Source organism: Doryrhamphus excisus, chromosome 7 (assembly GCF_030265055.1).
Source record: "Doryrhamphus excisus isolate RoL2022-K1 chromosome 7, RoL_Dexc_1.0, whole genome shotgun sequence".
NCBI classification, from domain to species: Eukaryota; Metazoa; Chordata; class Actinopteri; order Syngnathiformes; family Syngnathidae; genus Doryrhamphus; species Doryrhamphus excisus.
In genome coordinates this window covers 17,690,181-17,707,433 of record NC_080472.1, presented here as the reverse complement: position 1 = coordinate 17,707,433, position 17,253 = coordinate 17,690,181, and the positions used below count along the sequence as shown (strand labels likewise).

General features: G+C 39.8%; 3 protein-coding genes across 4 annotated transcripts; 2 read left to right on the top strand and 1 right to left on the bottom strand.

Moving 5' to 3' along the window:
• Positions 1-684: 684 nt before the first annotated feature.
• Positions 685-15,817, bottom strand: LOC131132078 (aldo-keto reductase family 1 member B1-like). The gene is made up of 11 exons (XM_058077319.1): positions 15,653-15,817; positions 14,490-14,657; positions 14,275-14,391; positions 14,124-14,201; positions 13,801-13,923; positions 13,371-13,477; positions 13,205-13,286; positions 13,061-13,144; positions 12,913-12,995; positions 10,469-11,876; positions 685-2,463 (listed from the first exon to the last, which is right to left on the bottom strand). The coding sequence occupies exons 1-10, from the start codon at positions 15,716-15,718 to the stop codon at positions 11,834-11,836; spliced, it is 951 nt and encodes a 316-aa protein (XP_057933302.1). The 5' UTR covers positions 15,719-15,817; the 3' UTR covers positions 685-2,463; positions 10,469-11,833.
• On the top strand, positions 1,204-2,880 carry LOC131132080 (dnaJ homolog subfamily B member 9-like). Its single transcript, XM_058077322.1, has 3 exons — positions 1,204-1,358; positions 1,654-1,905; positions 2,040-2,880. Exons 2-3 carry the CDS (start codon positions 1,689-1,691, stop codon positions 2,465-2,467), a joined length of 645 nt encoding a protein of 214 aa, XP_057933305.1. The 5' UTR covers positions 1,204-1,358; positions 1,654-1,688; the 3' UTR covers positions 2,468-2,880.
• LOC131132077 (aldo-keto reductase family 1 member B10-like) lies at positions 6,022-11,353 on the top strand. Of its 2 annotated transcripts, XM_058077318.1 has the most exons (10): positions 6,022-6,136; positions 6,943-7,110; positions 7,639-7,755; positions 7,831-7,908; positions 7,990-8,112; positions 8,194-8,300; positions 8,415-8,496; positions 10,245-10,328; positions 10,993-11,075; positions 11,174-11,353. In XM_058077318.1, exons 1-10 carry the CDS (start codon positions 6,062-6,064, stop codon positions 11,214-11,216), a joined length of 960 nt encoding a protein of 319 aa, XP_057933301.1. In that variant the 5' UTR covers positions 6,022-6,061; the 3' UTR covers positions 11,217-11,353. The 2 variants fall into 2 exon arrangements, with proteins under 2 accessions (XP_057933301.1, XP_057933300.1); XM_058077317.1 differs by having other exon boundaries at positions 7,990-8,300.
• Positions 15,818-17,253: the final 1,436 nt, after the last annotated feature.

Sequence of the window (17,253 nt, the reverse complement as noted above, 5' to 3'; positions counted from 1 at the left end):
TAAGCGGCCACCTCCTGTCTGATCCAGTGTACTCAAAATGTCTCTGGTCTTCTTTTGATGCTACCCTTAAGTAAAAGAGGACAGGTGGATTTAACAATAAACTACACTTTTTAAATTTTAAATTGAGACATGGACACACGTCTTTCTCTTTTCTGTGCATTATAAATATATAAAAACAGATTAAAAAGAGGCAGCTAAGAATGCACGTAACGGGATGCACCTATTCCGCCTGTAAAGTGTTCTGAAAGGAAATCCAAAAAGTGCCAACAACGTTCCAATTACATTAAGCTACAGCAACGTTAACATTGTTATGCCAAAGAACTTCATGACTGGCGTAGTGACACCACACCAGCTAACTACTAGCTACCTTATGGAGGTGTGCCTCATTAAGTGCATTAATTACATACCTCTTTTGGGATGTTTTTATATCAGTAGAATGCACAGGAAATTGTTATATAATACGTGTTTCCCATAAACAACCTCACATATACTGTACATACATTTCCTTCAGGGAAAATGGTGGGGATGGCTGTGTTCTTAAGGTAGCGATGCCCCATCGAATTTCGAAGCAACTGGTGGTGAAATGAAATATTCACTACTGATGTCGACCGTCCAGTCCTCAATCCTTATCTTGGTCACTCATTTCTGAAACTTAAAATAGACAGTAGAAGAACGGAACATGCATAAATGTAAGCATTTTATTAATCACGCACACATCCGTTTTACATCCAATGAAAACAGGAAGTTCGTCTTTGAGCGTCCGTTTATGCTACATAATAAACACGACGACTGTGTGCTTACGGTCGAAGCTGAATTTCTTGTTGTCTTGTCTGGATGTAGCTGCCCTGCGGTTCCTGCACACCTTAACGGTGCAGTAACTCGGCATAACAGGAGTGATACGCCATAAAAACGTTGACAGTACTGACGACTGGGTGACGAATGTCCTAACTTCCGGGTTGGAAGTAAGACGGATGTGACGTCACTTGTTACGTTTACAAACGACACCAGAGCAAAACGTACACGTCATACGTACATACTGTGAGGGTTATAAACATATTAGTTAGAATCTTGACAAAAATCATATTACCAAGTTAAAAGGAAAATCTACGCATGTACTTGTAGAATAAAGGTTTACATCGAGTGAGAGGCGAACCTGAAAGCCAGCGAAGCATTTGTCTAGGTTCCTCAGCGCCAACGTGGTCTGTTTCAACCAATCACAGGGCAGTGAGTCACTGCCGACCAATGGCATTGCGAGTCGTGGTTCTCCGCTCAGGAATGCATTTCGTCAACAAAAGGTTAGCTTGTGGTTTCGCATCAGCTGGACCTGTCAGCCGCACCACCATCGCTCCTTTTGCGAGGTAATGTAATGGTTAACTTTCCATCATTTATATCACAGGTTATTGCAAACAAATACTGTTAGGAAGCAGTGTAGACTGTAGCGTGGATAAATGTTCTCACTTTTCAGCTTAACTTGTCTTGCGCTTGTACACGTCATTAAGTTAGCTATACTTGTTTTTGTAATCTTTTAGCAGAGATTTATTGGATTTTCTATGTCGCTAATCCTCATAATTGTCGCGGGGGAATGAGAGTCGGGGTACACCCTGGATTGGTTGAATGTGACGTATCACTAACAAATCTTTCAACGTCCAACAGCCACCAATAAAAGAAGCCCCCCCAACAAGGCAGCCATGGCCACAGTACAGTGTGTGTTACTACTTGCTCTTCACATTCTTCTCATCTCGGAGTTCATCCTGGCGAAAAGAGACTACTATGACATCCTGGGGGTGCCCAAGGACGCATCGGAGCGCCAAATCAAGAAGGCTTTCCATAAGCTCGCTTTAAAGTACCACCCTGACCGGAACAAGGGCCCGGACGCGGAGGCCAGGTTCAGAGAAATAGCCGAGGGTGAGTTTTTGGTCATTCCTGGTTGTTACTCCCTGTTGTGTGTCAACGCGGTTCTACCCCAGTTGTGTCTACAGATATAGAATACCACCACCAGTGTGTGCATGTAATTATACTCTGACGTCTTTCCTTGACAGCATACGAGACGTTATCGGATGACAAGAGGCGGCAAGAGTACGACCAGTTTGGCCACGGCCAGACAGGACACGGCAGTGGCGGGGGCAGCTACAACTTCCGACAACACTACCAGTCATTCAACTTTGACGACATCTTCAAAGACTTTGACCTTTTTGGTCAGCAGCAGCAACATCAACACGTCCACTCCCACCACCATCAAGCACACCAGAAGAGGTTCTTCCGAGATGCTCCTGGGAACGAACAGCAGCAGAGGAGGCCTTTCAGAGGCGGACTGTTTGACGACATGTTTGAAGACTTGGAGAAAATGTTCTCCTTTAATGCGCACAGGACTGAGAACAGGTTCCAGGGCTCGGCGGCCAAGCAGCACTGCAGGACGGTGACGCAACGTAAGGGCAACATGGTGACCACCTTCACTGACTGCTCCTGAGAATAAAATAAAAGACATTATGCTTTTTTTTGAAATTGAATGCTAATTTATATATTGAGTGTATAGAATTCATATTCCAGGAACAAACAAAAAAAAAGCGGGCAGGCTTTCAAATCTCAGGAATTGGCATAAGCTTGTTTGCATTCTCTCCACACAGTGTGAAAAACATTTGCATAACAAGCACATGTGTTGTATTTTTGCTGTTTTTTTTTCAATGTTGATGCTTAAAAATACAAAAAAAACCTCAAGCTCATTAGTGAAGCTGACCTATTATGTGCAATACTCAGCACCTTCATATCGCCTGTCGTTCATAGACTGAATATCATTGTCTAACATCTGCACTTTGTATGTGAATGTGTGTGTGAATGTGTGTGTGTGTGAGATGATGCTTGAAGATGGAATAAAAGGTTGTAATAGCAAACGAGTCTCGAGGTGTCTGATATCAGCTGACATTTGGCATAAAAATGAGCAGCACACGTCGTAACGTGCTGCACAATGCAGCTTGCCAACTAGCAATCCGAAGCTAAATTATTTCCGCCAAGCACATGCACCTCGCGCTAAATAAACAACCAAGTCACTATTGCATATTTTATTTGCAACAGTTTATTTGTGAAATGTATCTAGCGGCATCCCAGTGACTGTTTGGAAAATAGCATTGAGCGCTTGTGTAATTAAGCAACTTAAACAACAGTATAAAACACAAAATAGAAACAATAACAAAAACCTAAAGTAGGCTTTGGGTTTTGGGTTTTGGCCCCCTGTGCGATTGAGTCCTGATCTATGTGGACAGTATTGAGAGTTTAAAGACCATGACAGCAGAGGCAGCACATGACTCTCTCTGACGATTTTGGAGCCACAGAAGACGTGTTGATGTCACCACCATCTAAGTTGATTATCTGCAGAAACTCTCCCACTACCTGATAAGAAATGACCCATTGATGAGGCGATAATGTAAACGCAAACTTTTGTGACGTATCTGCAATGTCCTTTAAGAGCTCAGGAATGATTGCAATGAAATGTCGTGTCCTCCTTGCTTCAATTTTGTCATGTTTAAACGGGTATTTGTCCGTAACGACTAGGCAATTCAACCATGAATTAGATGTATTTTGTATTATTATTATAGCTGGGAATATCCGTTTTTCTGACAATATGCTAGGATACGAAAACAAAACATAAACATACAAAACAAACATCTTTTGTGTCTCAAGTCGATTAAATTGACTTTTTTTGTGAAGCATAAGAAAAATACATTTTTCATGTTGTATAGTAGTAGCGACATAATCACAGGAAAGCGACATAGGCTGACCCAGATAAGTAAAAAAAAGCCATTGCCAAGGGCAAAACGCCTCTCATGTCCCTGTCTGGGCATACCTCCCCTTTTAGAGGATAAATACACAGGATCTTGCACCGAGTTCTCGGCGCTGTCCTATCTAGTGTGACTAGTAGTGTTGGTTTCGTCGACCTCGACTTTGAGCATGAACCGATGAAGCCTGCTCGGATGAGAGGTGAAATGTCATCAAAGACAACCTGAATGGTCAATTTGCGATTGATTCAATGCCCTGAAAGAAGAAAAAAAAAAAAGACTAGAGAACGTAACTACCATGTAATAAAACTTTAGACGACTTGAATTGTACTGTTCTGGTCAGTTTACTGTAAGTTTTTAAGCTATTTTGTATGCTTTATTGTGTATTATTTTGTATTCTTAGCACATCGGAGAAAGTAAACAATACAAATTAGGGCTGTGAAAAGTAGCTCACCAATTACGTACATTTTTTTGGATGTACCACATTTTCCGGACTACAAGTCGCACTTTTTTCATAGGTTGGCTGTTCCTGCGACTTATACTCCAGAGCGACTTATAAATGAAAAAAGTGTTTATGTTACATAAACACTGGACACCTTTTCTGCTCATGTTTATTTTTTGTGTAGCTGAATAACCATTGTGTTAGCATATCTTACACCTATTCAGCCTGTTCTCTATTCTTTTATTGTTAGAACTTGCCTTCCAAGAGGACGTAATGTCTGTTTTGGTCAAGTTTGTAAAATATATTAACCGCAAAAATGCGACTTATACTCCAGAGTGACTTATATATGTTTTTTTCTACCTAATTATGCATTTTTGGCCTTGTGCGACTTATACTCCGGAGCGACTTATAGTCCAGAAAATACGGTAATTAACAAATACACATCATGGCAGGCTACGCTTCTATTATAACGTTATTCTGACCTGACTACCTCAACAGTAGTGCAATTCCAACACCATATACCTGTACTACCTGGGCTTTTTGATCTGAATTCTTATGAGGTTTTCATTTTTTTGGGTAATTGCCACATAATATCTATTTGTTTTCAAAAGATTCAAAAGCATTTTTGTTATGCGTTTTTGTGTCTTATGCGTTCTTTTATTGTTAGAACCTGCCTTCCAAGATGACGTAATGTCTGTTTTGGTCAAGTTTGTAAAATATATTACCCGCAATAAACGCGACTTATGTTTTTTTTTCTACCTAATTATGCATTTTTGGCCTTGTGCGACTTATACTCCGGAGCGACTTATAGTCCAGAAAATACGGTAATTAACAAATACACATCATGGCAACCTCAACAGTCTGACTACCTCAACAGTCGTGCAATTCCAACACCATGTAGTACCTGTACTACCATATACCTGTACTACCTGGGCTTTTTTATCTGAATTCTTATGAGATTTTAGTTTTTTGTGTAATTGCCACATAATTTCCATTTGTTTTCAAATGATTTCAACTACCCTTCAAAAGTTTGGATACACTTTTGCATTCAGCAACATGGGGAAGTGCGTCCAAACTTGTGACTGGTATGGTGTTGGTACACAACAACACGCTAAATTAGCCCTGCCTAGCATTACCAATCACTGTGCAATGCAAACAAAACCCACCACATTGATGCTATGGCCACTGTAGCGATTTTCATAGCAATTGGAGAGGGTAAATGCAACAAAACAAAAGAATGAAACATTGCAAATGAGCATAGGTGCTCACATGACCCAGGATGTTTGGGATTGGTTTGCCTTTGGGCCTTTCAGCTGCTTCTCCACGGGATTCCATGTCACAAAAAAAGAAAGGTCACCCAAAATGCCAAAGACATGAAGTTACCGTCTCCTGAGGTAATGAAATATATCATATTATTATATACGTATGATATAAATGGCTGCTTTCGCAACACCCAATAACGTCCCCTCATTACATCAATGGACGCTACAATAACATTTACATACACGGAGAATAACCCAATTTAACAGTTTTTTCCTTTCCAGCTACACACCCATGAGACAAAATGAGAAACTATGAGTAAAGCTAAAGGTGCATGAGATTGGGTTCACAAACATGCATCAGTTTTATCATTGGAATAGAATCATAACAACAAAACATGGCCTATTAATTACACAAACTTAACTGTCTTAAGTGTTGTTTTTTCATGATGACTTAATAGCTCATCTTTATCTCCGCCTCCGGGTCAGCCCCCCGTTTGTCTAAATAAATAGCACCGCCACTCCCATGAGTGTATTGTGGATGCACCGCTATCACCTCCTCAATTCCTGCAGCAGTGAGGCTGAAGACCATGTCCAATGTGATTCCTGCCATTACCCTCAACAATGGCGCAGAGATGCCCTTTGTGGGTCTGGGGACGTGGAGGGTAAGCCTCACATTTTAATAATATTATTATATTGACTGCATTTGATAAAAAGGCTGATTTTTTAAAATTGATGTCTCGAGAAATTAAAAAAAAGGCTTTCATGGTTGGCTGCACGGTGGAGAAGTGGTTAGCAAGCAGGTCTCACAGCTAGGAGACCTGAGTTTGATTCCACCCTCTGACATCTCTGTGTGGAGTTTGCATGTTCTCCCTGTGCATGTGTGTGTTTTCCTCCCACATTCCAAAAACATGCTAGGTTAATTGGCGACTCCAAATTGTCCATAGGTATGAATGTGAGTGTGAATGGTTGTTTGTCTATATGTGCCCTGTGATTGGCTGGCCACCAGTCCAGGGTGTACCCCGCCTCTCGCCCGAAGACAGCTGGGATAGGCTCCAGCATTCCCCAGCGACCTTCGTGAGGATAAGCGGTAGAAAATGAATGAATAATAAATTGTGGGCTGCACGGAGATCAAGTGGTTAGCGCACAGACCTCACAGCGAGGAGACCCGAGTTCAATCCCACCGTCGGCCATCTCTGTGTGGAGTTTGCATGTTCTCCCTGTGCATGCGTGGGTTTTCTCCGGGTACTCCGGTTTCCTCCCACATTCCAAAAACATGCTAGGTTAATTGGCGACTCCAAATTGTCCATAGGTATGAATGTGAGTGTGAATGGTTGTTTGTCTATATGTGCCCTGTGATTGGCTGGCCACCAGTCCAGGGTGTACCCCGCCTCTTAGGTAGAAAACGGTAGAAAATAAATGAATGAATGCTTTAATGGTTTAAGAATTTGCTTTCTTGTGTATTCCGTAGGCCGAGGCAGGCCACGTCATCGAGGCGGTAAAAGAGTCCATAAACGCGGGTTACCGGCACATCGATGCTGCATATGTGTACCAAAACGAGGACGAAGTCGGCGCTGGGGTTCAAGCGATGACTGAGCAAGGAAATGTGACGAGGGAAGAACTATTCATCGTGAGTAAGGTAAGTGATCACAAAATTAACCAACAATAATAATACAAAAAAAAAAAAAGGGCGGTGGCACGGCTGTCTAGTGGTTAGCGCGCAAACCTCACAGCTAGGAGATCAGTGTTCAATTCCACCCTTGGCCATCTCTGTGTGGAGTTTGCATGTTCTTCCCGTGCATGTGTGGGTTTTCTCCGGGTATTCCGGTTTCCTCCCACATTCCAAAAACATGCTAGGTTAATTAGCGACTCCAAATTGTCCATAGGTATGAATGTGAGTGTGAATGGTTGTTTGTCTATATGTGCCCTGTGATTGGCTGGCCACCAGTCCAGGGTGTACCCCGCCTCTCGCCCAAAGACAGCTGGGATAGGCTCCAGCAGCCCCCGCAACCCTTGTGAGGGAAAAGCGGTAGAAAATGAATGAATGAATTAAAAAAAAAGGGCGGATACATCACAGCATATCATAACAAACACGCCTAATAATCACCTGATTATTCATGCATTAGCGCATTTTCATCTAAGCTGTGCTGATGTGGTTTTTCTACAGTTGTGGTGCACCTTCCATCTTCCATCTCTGGTAAGAAGGGTCTGTGAGAAGACTCTCAGCAACTTAAAACTGGACTACCTGGACCTGTATCTCATGCACTTCCCTATGGGCGTCAAGGTTTGAATTCACCATAATAAAGAATCTACATAATAAACATTCTAATTTTAAGATGATTATTATAAAAACGTACAGGCCGGGGATGAGCTTTTCCCCCTGGATGAACACGAGCAGGTCATTCCCGACGGGAGCAGCTTCCTGGACACGTGGGAGGTAACTGGAGCGTCTCATCGCACAACACGAGCGTTAAATAAATAAACAAATGTGATGTGACAACTGATATGTGTTGAACAGGCTATGGAGGAGCTAGTGGACGCCGGTTTAGTCAAGGCTATCGGCGTGTCAAACTTTAACAAGCAACAAATCGAGGATTTACTCAACAAGCCGGGCCTCAAGTACAAGCCGGTCTTAAACCAGGTTACAAACCGAGACAAGGAAGTTATGAAATATGTGCACAATTACGACGCATTTGACATGTGCGTATATATACACTCGCAGATCGAGTGTCATCCATTCCTGAACCAGGAGAAACTGATCAATTATTGCCACTCAAAGAACATCTCCGTCACAGCTTACAGTCCTCTAGGGTCCCCGGACAGACCATGGTAGGACCAGATTCCCTTTCATGAGATTTTACATTCAAAAAAAGGGTATGAATGTCTGAAATCTAACCTAAGAATATTTTCAGTGTCAACTCATACTATTTTTCTCACTCCAAGGGCATTTGCAGATGAACCTTCGCTCCTGGATGATGTTAAAGTCAAGGAAATTGCTCAAAAGTACAAGAAGACTGCAGCACAGGTAAGAATCACACATACAACATCAATGCGGTAAGGCAGGGCTTTCCAACATTATTCCGCGGAGGGTCACATATCGGAAAATGAAAGGATGCAAGGCCCACTTTGGGACTTTAATATTATTACTTTTGTTTGTCATATACAACTTAAACTATTTTTTTCCTTCATATTTCAATTATTCAATTATGCTACCAAAATGAAAATTTTCCTCATAATATTACTATAAATATATACAATAAAATAAATAAAATAAATAAAATAAATAAAATAAATAAAATAAATAAAATAAATAAAATAAATAAAATAAATAAAATAAATAAAATTATTATTCTCGCAAAATTTAGACTTTTGTCTCAATATTGTGGCTTTATTCTCCTAAAATTACGGCAATTTGTCTGTTTTTTCCCCCAACAATTTCAGCTTTCTTTTTTCTTCTTGTAACTATGACATTATTTCCTTTTTAACATTAAAAAAAAAACCTTTTTCCAAGCATTTTTATCAGTTGTTTTGATTGTTTCTCATCATATTAGTACTTTAAAAATAATAATCTATCCCTAATATTTAAACTTTATGCAATGAAAATGACATTATTATATTATTCTTATAAAATTAGGTCATTTTCTTGATGGATGATAGAATATGTGACTTTATTTTAAAAAATAAAGCTGTTTTTTAAAAAATGTTTAAAAATGTTTTTGTTATTTTTTAGAATGCGCTGAAGGCTAATTTCATATATTGTGACTTTAGTCTCGTAAAATTACGGCAATTTTTTCTGGGTATTTTTTTCCAACGACTTCAGCTTTCTTTTTTTTCTTGTAACTATGACATTATTTACTTTTTAACATTAAAAAGTAATTTATTATTAATTTATTATTAATTTATTATCATTTATTTTGATTGTTTCTCATCATAGTAGTACTTTAAAAATAATAATCTATCTCTAATATTTCAACATTATGCTACGAAAATTACATTATTATATTATTCTTATAAAATTAGGTCATTTTCTCTATAGATGATAGAATATTTGACTTTACTTTAAAAAATAAAGCAGTTTTTTTTAAAGTTTAAAAATGTTTGTTATTTTTTAGAATGTGCTGAAGGCTAATTTCATATATTGTGACTTTAGTCTCGTAAAATTACGGCAATTTTTTCTGTTTTTTTTCCCCAACGACTACAGCTTTCTTTTTTTTCTTGTAACTATGGCATTATTTACTTTTTAACGTTAAAAATAAACTTTTTTCCAAGCATTTTTATCAGTTGTTTTGATTGTTTCTCATCATATTAGTACTTTAAAAATAATAATCTATCTCTAAAATTTAAACTTTATGCAATGAAAATGACATTATTATATTATTCTTATAAAATTAGGTAATTTTCTCGATAGATTATAGAATATTTGACTTTATTAAAAAAAATAAAGCTGTTTTTTTTAATATTTTTATATTTTTGTTATATTTTTAGAATGTGCTGCAGGCCTATTTCAAACAAACGGCCACCAAGCCGCACTTTGGACAACCTGGCAGCAAAGCCTGAATATAATGCAATCCAAGCTAAATTCAAATAGATGCCAGTTTATCCAATATCAATTTCCCAAGAGAACCCAAATACGTTTCAGTTCGGAATGATCATACTAAGTTAACGTTCCCAGTTACAGCAATTGCATAAGGCAGAGAATGGACGGAAAACAAAGATCTCCTGTGAACTTGATTCATCTCTGTTCTTGAGAACCACTAAACTTATCCCCTCCAGGTTCTAATAAGGTTCCATATTCAACGTAACGTGACCGTCATCGCCAAGTCTGTGAAGCCCCATCGAATCAAGGAGAACCTCCAGGTATTCCCAACATCAAACTGTAAAATCCAACCTTTTTTCCAAATTGTCCATAGGTATGAATGTGAGTGTGAATGGTTGTTTGTCTATATGTGCCCTGTGATTCGCTGGCGACCAGTCCAGGGTGTACTGTAAAATCCTACCTTTTTTTCCCCCACCTTCTGTTGCTCTTTATGAACTGTATGCAGAATGTTAGGGACATCATCGACCTGGCAATTCATTTTCCACTTTCTGATGTGGTATCAGATGGCGCCTGTCTGTCAGAATGGCGTAAAAGTCAAATGGATTGGAACATCGATATAAATAAAATCTTCAATATCTAACACTCTTCAAACTTACTTGTTTGTTGCTATGCATTCTAAATGTTTTGTATTCTAAAATCAACACTTTTCACATTAATTCAATTACTACGCCGTCACCTACTAAACAACGCAGTGTGTAAATAGTTTGGTCACAGTACAAGGACTATGAGAACATGCAGCCCCGAAGGACATTTGTGGTGCTGAAATGAATTTGTGGCTCGGGGTGCAGAACATTGATTACACTCCCATCAGTGCGATCAATGACTCATGGAGATGATGTAAGGACATTTAGGACAGATTTGAACTACATTAAAAAGGAAGGAGTCACATTTTCTGCTTTTTAAACTTCATCTTCTCTTATTTAGGTGTTTGACTTTGAGCTGAATGAGGAGGACATGAAGAGCCTCCTGAGTTTAAACAAGAATTGGAGAGGTTTCCCAATGTTATGGTGAGCAGATATCAGGTCAAAATGGCCACAAATCAGATACAGAGGAACCTCAGTCAGCAATGATATCTTAACTTGCCTTATTTTCATTTTCTCAACAGGGCCTCAAAACACAAAGACTATCCACTGAATGCTGAATACTAACGCACGCCACTGGGTCATCCACTTTTATAGATTCATAAAGTTTATTTAATTGTATCATAGCCGTTTTGCTGCACAATGTGGGTCAGTATTAAATATACTACGTCTATATGTGAAATGAATATATCAATTCCTGGTGTTGTGATGCATCCTTCAATAAACACATTTTTCCCCAAAAATGATTACACACATTTTGCATCTTTCTTATACTGATTTTATTGTAGCATGCTCACAATTAAGAGCAATTTTTCCGAATTTTGCTTTTCTATTTACATTTAGTTGATTGGTCTTGGTTATTAAAATCACAGATTGGGCCACTTTGGCACATGAGAGAGGCAAAAAAAAGTGATTTCATACCAATGGCAAGTGCTAGCATTTATTTAGTCCTTTCTTATGTCCGAGATAAAACCGATCATCAAAAACTGATTACAAAAATAGGAGTGCTTCTATTTATTTATTTTTAACACAAAAAAGACTCAAACTAGAATTAATTGTTTCTGTGAATCTTTGGGGTTGAAAATAGGTCATGGAAGGCAGCTTTTTTAAGGCCACGTGTAACAGTAATGTGTTTGTGCTACAATAAAGCGGCTCGCCTTGAATAGGACATCCCAGCAACCGGGTCAGAATTCACCTTGGAAAGGGTAGTCCTTGTGCTTCTTGTTGCTGGAAGTAGAAAAAAAAAACAGGATTTGTACAAAAAACAAACAAAACAAGTCATTTTAAAAAGGGCTGTCAAATTCATTCATTCATTCATTCATTCATTTATTCTCTACTGCTTATCCTCATGAGGGTCGCGGGGGGTGCTGGAGCCTATCCCAGCTGTCTTCGGGCAAGAGGCGGGGTACACCCTGGACTGGCGGCCAGCCAATCACAGGGCACATATAGACAAACAACCATTCACACTCACATTCATACCTATGGACAATTTGGAGTCGCCAATTAACCTAGCATGTTTTTGGAATGTGGGAGGAAACCGGAGTACCTGGAGAAAACCCACGCATGCACGGGGAGAACATGCAAACTCCACACAGAGATGGCCGAGGGTGGGATTGAACTCGGGTCTCCAAGCTGTGAGGCCTGCGCGCTAATCACTTGACCACCATACAGCCGGCTATCAAATTATTACAAATTAATTTATCTCAATTAATCACCATTTGCAGCGATGAGTGAAATATGGCCTTTTACTGTATTTAATAAACAAAAAGACACTTATCTATCTAGCGTAGTTTCCGGTGTTTAAGCCATACGTGTCCATATCATCACATGGCATATATTATGGCATACCCAAGTTTGTGAGGACCAGGTAGCGCTTTACTTGACAGGAGCCAATCATGAGCCTTGTCAACACATTGGAAATCGATCAAAAATCAATCTAACTGACTGATGATGTCACCTTATAAAGAATACTCAACTCATAATAAAGAAATTGTTATGTTCAGAGTCCTCGCTGTCGTCATGTCACATTAAGGAAGTGTCGCTCCGAGGAGGACTAGAGACGTGTTTGTGATTTGGAAATGGACATTTGGTGTTGGAGTTGAACTGCTGTTGATGTGTTGAGGTGAGAATAAAGTTATAGAAGAGCATCATCTCTGTCATTACAGAGAAGGATGGCTTGGCATGCGTTAATTACACATAATAATCAATTTAATTAATGACATAAATTAGTGAATGACCTACTTATTTTTATAGACAAACTCACATGAGAAAGGGGCAGACTCTCCAGTTGCGATTGAATCCTAAGATGGTCTTCATGTCATCTTCATTTAGTTTGAAGTCAAACACCTGTAAATACGATTTTTTTTAAACAAAAAAATGCAAGAAAAAAAATAACCAGTTTTTGTTGTTACCTGAAAATTCTCCTGGATACGGTGAGGTGTGATCGACTTGGGAATCACAATCACATTCCGCTCGATGTGGAAGCGGATCAGGACCTAGAAAGTGGACTTCACACATCAACGCCGACCACATTAAAACTAATATTGACGCCGTACCTGAGCAGGTGTCTTCTTGTACTTATCAGCAATCGCCTTGATGTCGGGATGTTCCAAAAGGGATGGGTCATCTGGCTTAGCCCTGTCATGTAATAGAACGTAATCAATGCCTCGGGATTGCGATATTGTGATGCTGCATTAAAAGAGACGCACTAGGCAAACCTACCAGGGTCTATCAGGGGAGCCGAGGGGGCTGTAGGCAGTCACAGAGATGCCCTTGGAGTGACAGTAGCTGATCAGCTTATCTTGGGTCAGGAAGGGGTGGCATTCCACCTTCGGGTACACGTATTAGCGTATATGTTATTGGGCATCGTATAATGGATCCACTATGCGTCACATATGCTTTGCAATGATTTGTACAACAATCGCAGGCCAGGAGGCTTCAATCTAATACTTGACAAGAGATTGACGGTAAACAACGGGCTAAGCTAATTAGCCTTCCTTCAGGGTAAACAGCAACAGACAATTGCAATGGCAAATCACTGATTTCCCTTCTTGTAGACAGGATAATGGAATTAGGGCCTCTCTTTCCTCAGAGACCAGAGGACTCAGTTGTATTTATAGAAATAGAAACTGTATGTTTTAAGAAGATATACCTGGTTGGTAGCAGGCTTGTATTTAAGGCCCGGTTTGTTCAGGATCCGTTCGATCTGATCCTGGTTGAAATTGGAGATCCCGATCGCTTTGACCAACCCGAAATCCACCAGCTCCTCCATTCCCTAAAAACAACAAAAATCTGCATAGTAGGGGTGAAGTCGCCCGTGTTGCGACCCACTGAAAACAACTCCGCAACCCACCATGTGAGAGTAACTGGTCTAAGGTGCTCCACAGGGCTCCGTACTAGAGCTCCCCAGTTCGATTAATAGCTCATAAGTATCTTAAACTGTGTTTTGTGTACTGTATTATTTCATGAAGTTACCTCCCATGTATCCAGGAAGTCTGAATTATCAGAAATCGAGTCACCGGCGCTGTCCGTCGGAAAAAGGTCGCTACCAGCCTGTGTCGAAATAAACAAAACTGAACTGTGACATTACTGAAGGATTAAAAAAAAAACAGTTTGCAATGCTTACCTTTAATCCCATCGGCCAGTGCATCAGATACAAGTCCAGATAGTCCAGTTTTAGGTCACTCAGTGTTTTCTCACAACCTTGTCTCACCATGGACTTGTCATGGAAAGTGCACCAAAGCTAAAAAGCAAAAAAACAGGACATCACAACATACAGTCCACATGCTGAATCAGCACAGAAATTAGCTTTATGTATACAAAACAATAAAAAAGTCTCACCTTGCTAACAATGAAAAGATCCTCCCGCTTGACCACTCCATCCTTGATTGCTGCCGCTATCCCTTCGCCGACCTCAACCTCGTTCTGGTAAACATATGCCCCATCGATGTGTCTGTATCCCGCAGAGATGGCTGCTTTCACTGCCTCTGACACTTTTCCAGGAGGAGACTAGTAAAGAGAGAAAACAAAATATAGTTGTTAACCAATGATGCCACAGTGAATGCAACATTACTGTATTGCCCGAAGGTATGACACTCCCAAGATGTTTACACAGGCAAATTAGGAGGGCGTTGTTTTGACATACATGCATGCAAATACACACAGGACACATCTAATGCTATTGATGCGAGCCTGGAGTTTGTTTTGTTATTGGAAGGGAATGTCAACAAAGTTTTTAGTGCCATTGCGGAAACGTCAAGATAGTTCATTTAGCTTTAATCCAAAATGACCGAACAATGACACACACACACACACACACACACACACACACACACACGTTCACCCGCTAATATTCATTCAAACACCACTTGGGAAAAAGCCACAATCACATTTTTACAAAAAAAAAAATCACAGCTCAGTCAGTTAGCATCCAATGTAGCAGCGACGTTGACGTACAGCAATCGATGCGGCGTCAATCTATGTCTATGTATTTGGTAATTATGGCCAAAATATTGTCGTTTTCTACCTAGCAACACTGTCTCTTCCACATCAAACTAAATACATCACAAATACCACCACTAGAGCCGTCTTTACTGTCCACTGTACAGTACAAGTGTCAATCTTAACATTTCAAGGCCTTTAAAGTGGAAAATTACTAAGACAGAACTAATTCGCTATTATTGTAGCACGCGCCAGCCTCGACAATAAATAATCGAGGCTAATGTTGTCGAATTAGCTAAGGTATGTTAGCTATAGCTACAAACACGTCAAAATACAATCACACACAGCCACCAACACATACAGCACCAACACTTATACACTTACAAGGTGCACAGAGTGGTTTTATTCCTAAAAATACATCCTTATGAAATACAGTATATACTAAAGTGTACTTTCACAGAAAGATCGACACGCGTGACATATGTACATCTTGTGTTGCGTAATCAGAAAACGGAAGTATGTTTTCCCACTCAACCGAACGATTTTAGAAGGAGAGCACTCACTTTCCAGGTCCCCAACCCAACAATGGGCATTTGTGCACCAGTACTCAACTTCACGGAAGTGGCCATTGCTTCTTCTTCAAGACGAGTGACCTCCTCCGCTACGGGTGTAGTAGTATTAAAAGGCTGGCATCATCGATCGATTGGTCATGTCTCGCAGGTAGCCCGAGGCATGAAATCAGTGACAAGCGGAGAGTCCACTTAAATAAACACACAAAAGCAACCGTAAACGCCGCCCGGATTAATTATAAGAACATAAATTAAATATAAATTGAAATACTCCTAGAAATGATGATGCGATTTATCACGCCTGTTCAGCTTATTATACATTTAACATATGTACTTCCATATACCACCACTAGAGGGAGACATTACCTCAACTAATGCATGGTAACAGGAGGCTAGTCATTATAAATGATAAAATTAATACAAACTATATCAATCTAATCAAATAAAACAAAATATTACTAAAATAAACAATATACACACTAAAAACTAAATGAATTAAAAGTGCTATATTACTAAAACATTACGAAAAGTTACATGGTTTAATAGTCATGTGATCATTTGACCTGATTACACTTCTTTTTACGCCACATTAAAGTACAATGTATCACTGCTTCTTTTCTTTTTCTTCCTTTTCTAAATCAAGACTACACTTTGGCTCAAATCAGATAAAACCTCACAGCTCTGAGGACAAGATAAGACTTGATGAGAAAACTGACATATATATATATATATATTTAAAACATGCAAAGGCAGAAGTTCTAGGAGATGGTGTGCTGTGTACCTCACAATGGTTCTTGCTGAAAGCCCTCCCCTCCCAACTCCTCTGATCTTCTCCCCTGCTGGACGTCTGTTTCTCAGGCCTTTTCCTCGCTTCCTCTGATCTGACTTCAGACGGGCCTGCAAACTGTCAAAGTGGCTTCCAGAATCAAACACTGTCGCCATCAAAGAGCCGCAGGTAAACCAAGACGAACAGGAAGACGAAGACACAGCCACAAGACCGCGTTTTTGATTCCAGAGCTCTCTAGAGTTTGTTGCAGGCAAAGGTATCTATTAGAAGAAGAGGAAGAGGTCATGTGACCTTGCATTTGAAGACGATGATTCCCTTCTCAACAAATAAATCACTACATGTGCTATTTAATGGCCACAAGGGGTCGACAAACCAGTAAAAAACACATCTTATTCTGCCAAATAGAACCAAAAAATAAAATTAGTTTACATTTTTCCCTTAAGATATAATGTAAATCCAATTAATACGTTACAAAAAGCCTAAAATATTAGCCCAAAACATGTTTTTACAGTTCTACAGTTATATTTGACATGCAGAAAGCACGTTCAAATGTGTATTCAAAAAATCTATTTAACAATAAATGAAGATGGGGGCTGCACGGCGAACAAGTGGTTAGTGCGCTGCCCTCACAGCGAGGACACCAGGGTTCAATTCCACCCTCGGCCATCTCTGTGTGGAGTTTGCATGTTCTCCCCGTGCATGCGTGGGTTTTCTCCGGGTACTCCGGTTTCCTCCCACATTCCAAAAACATGCTAGGTTAATTGGCGACTCCAAATTGTCCATAGGTATGAATGTGTACCGGGGTCGC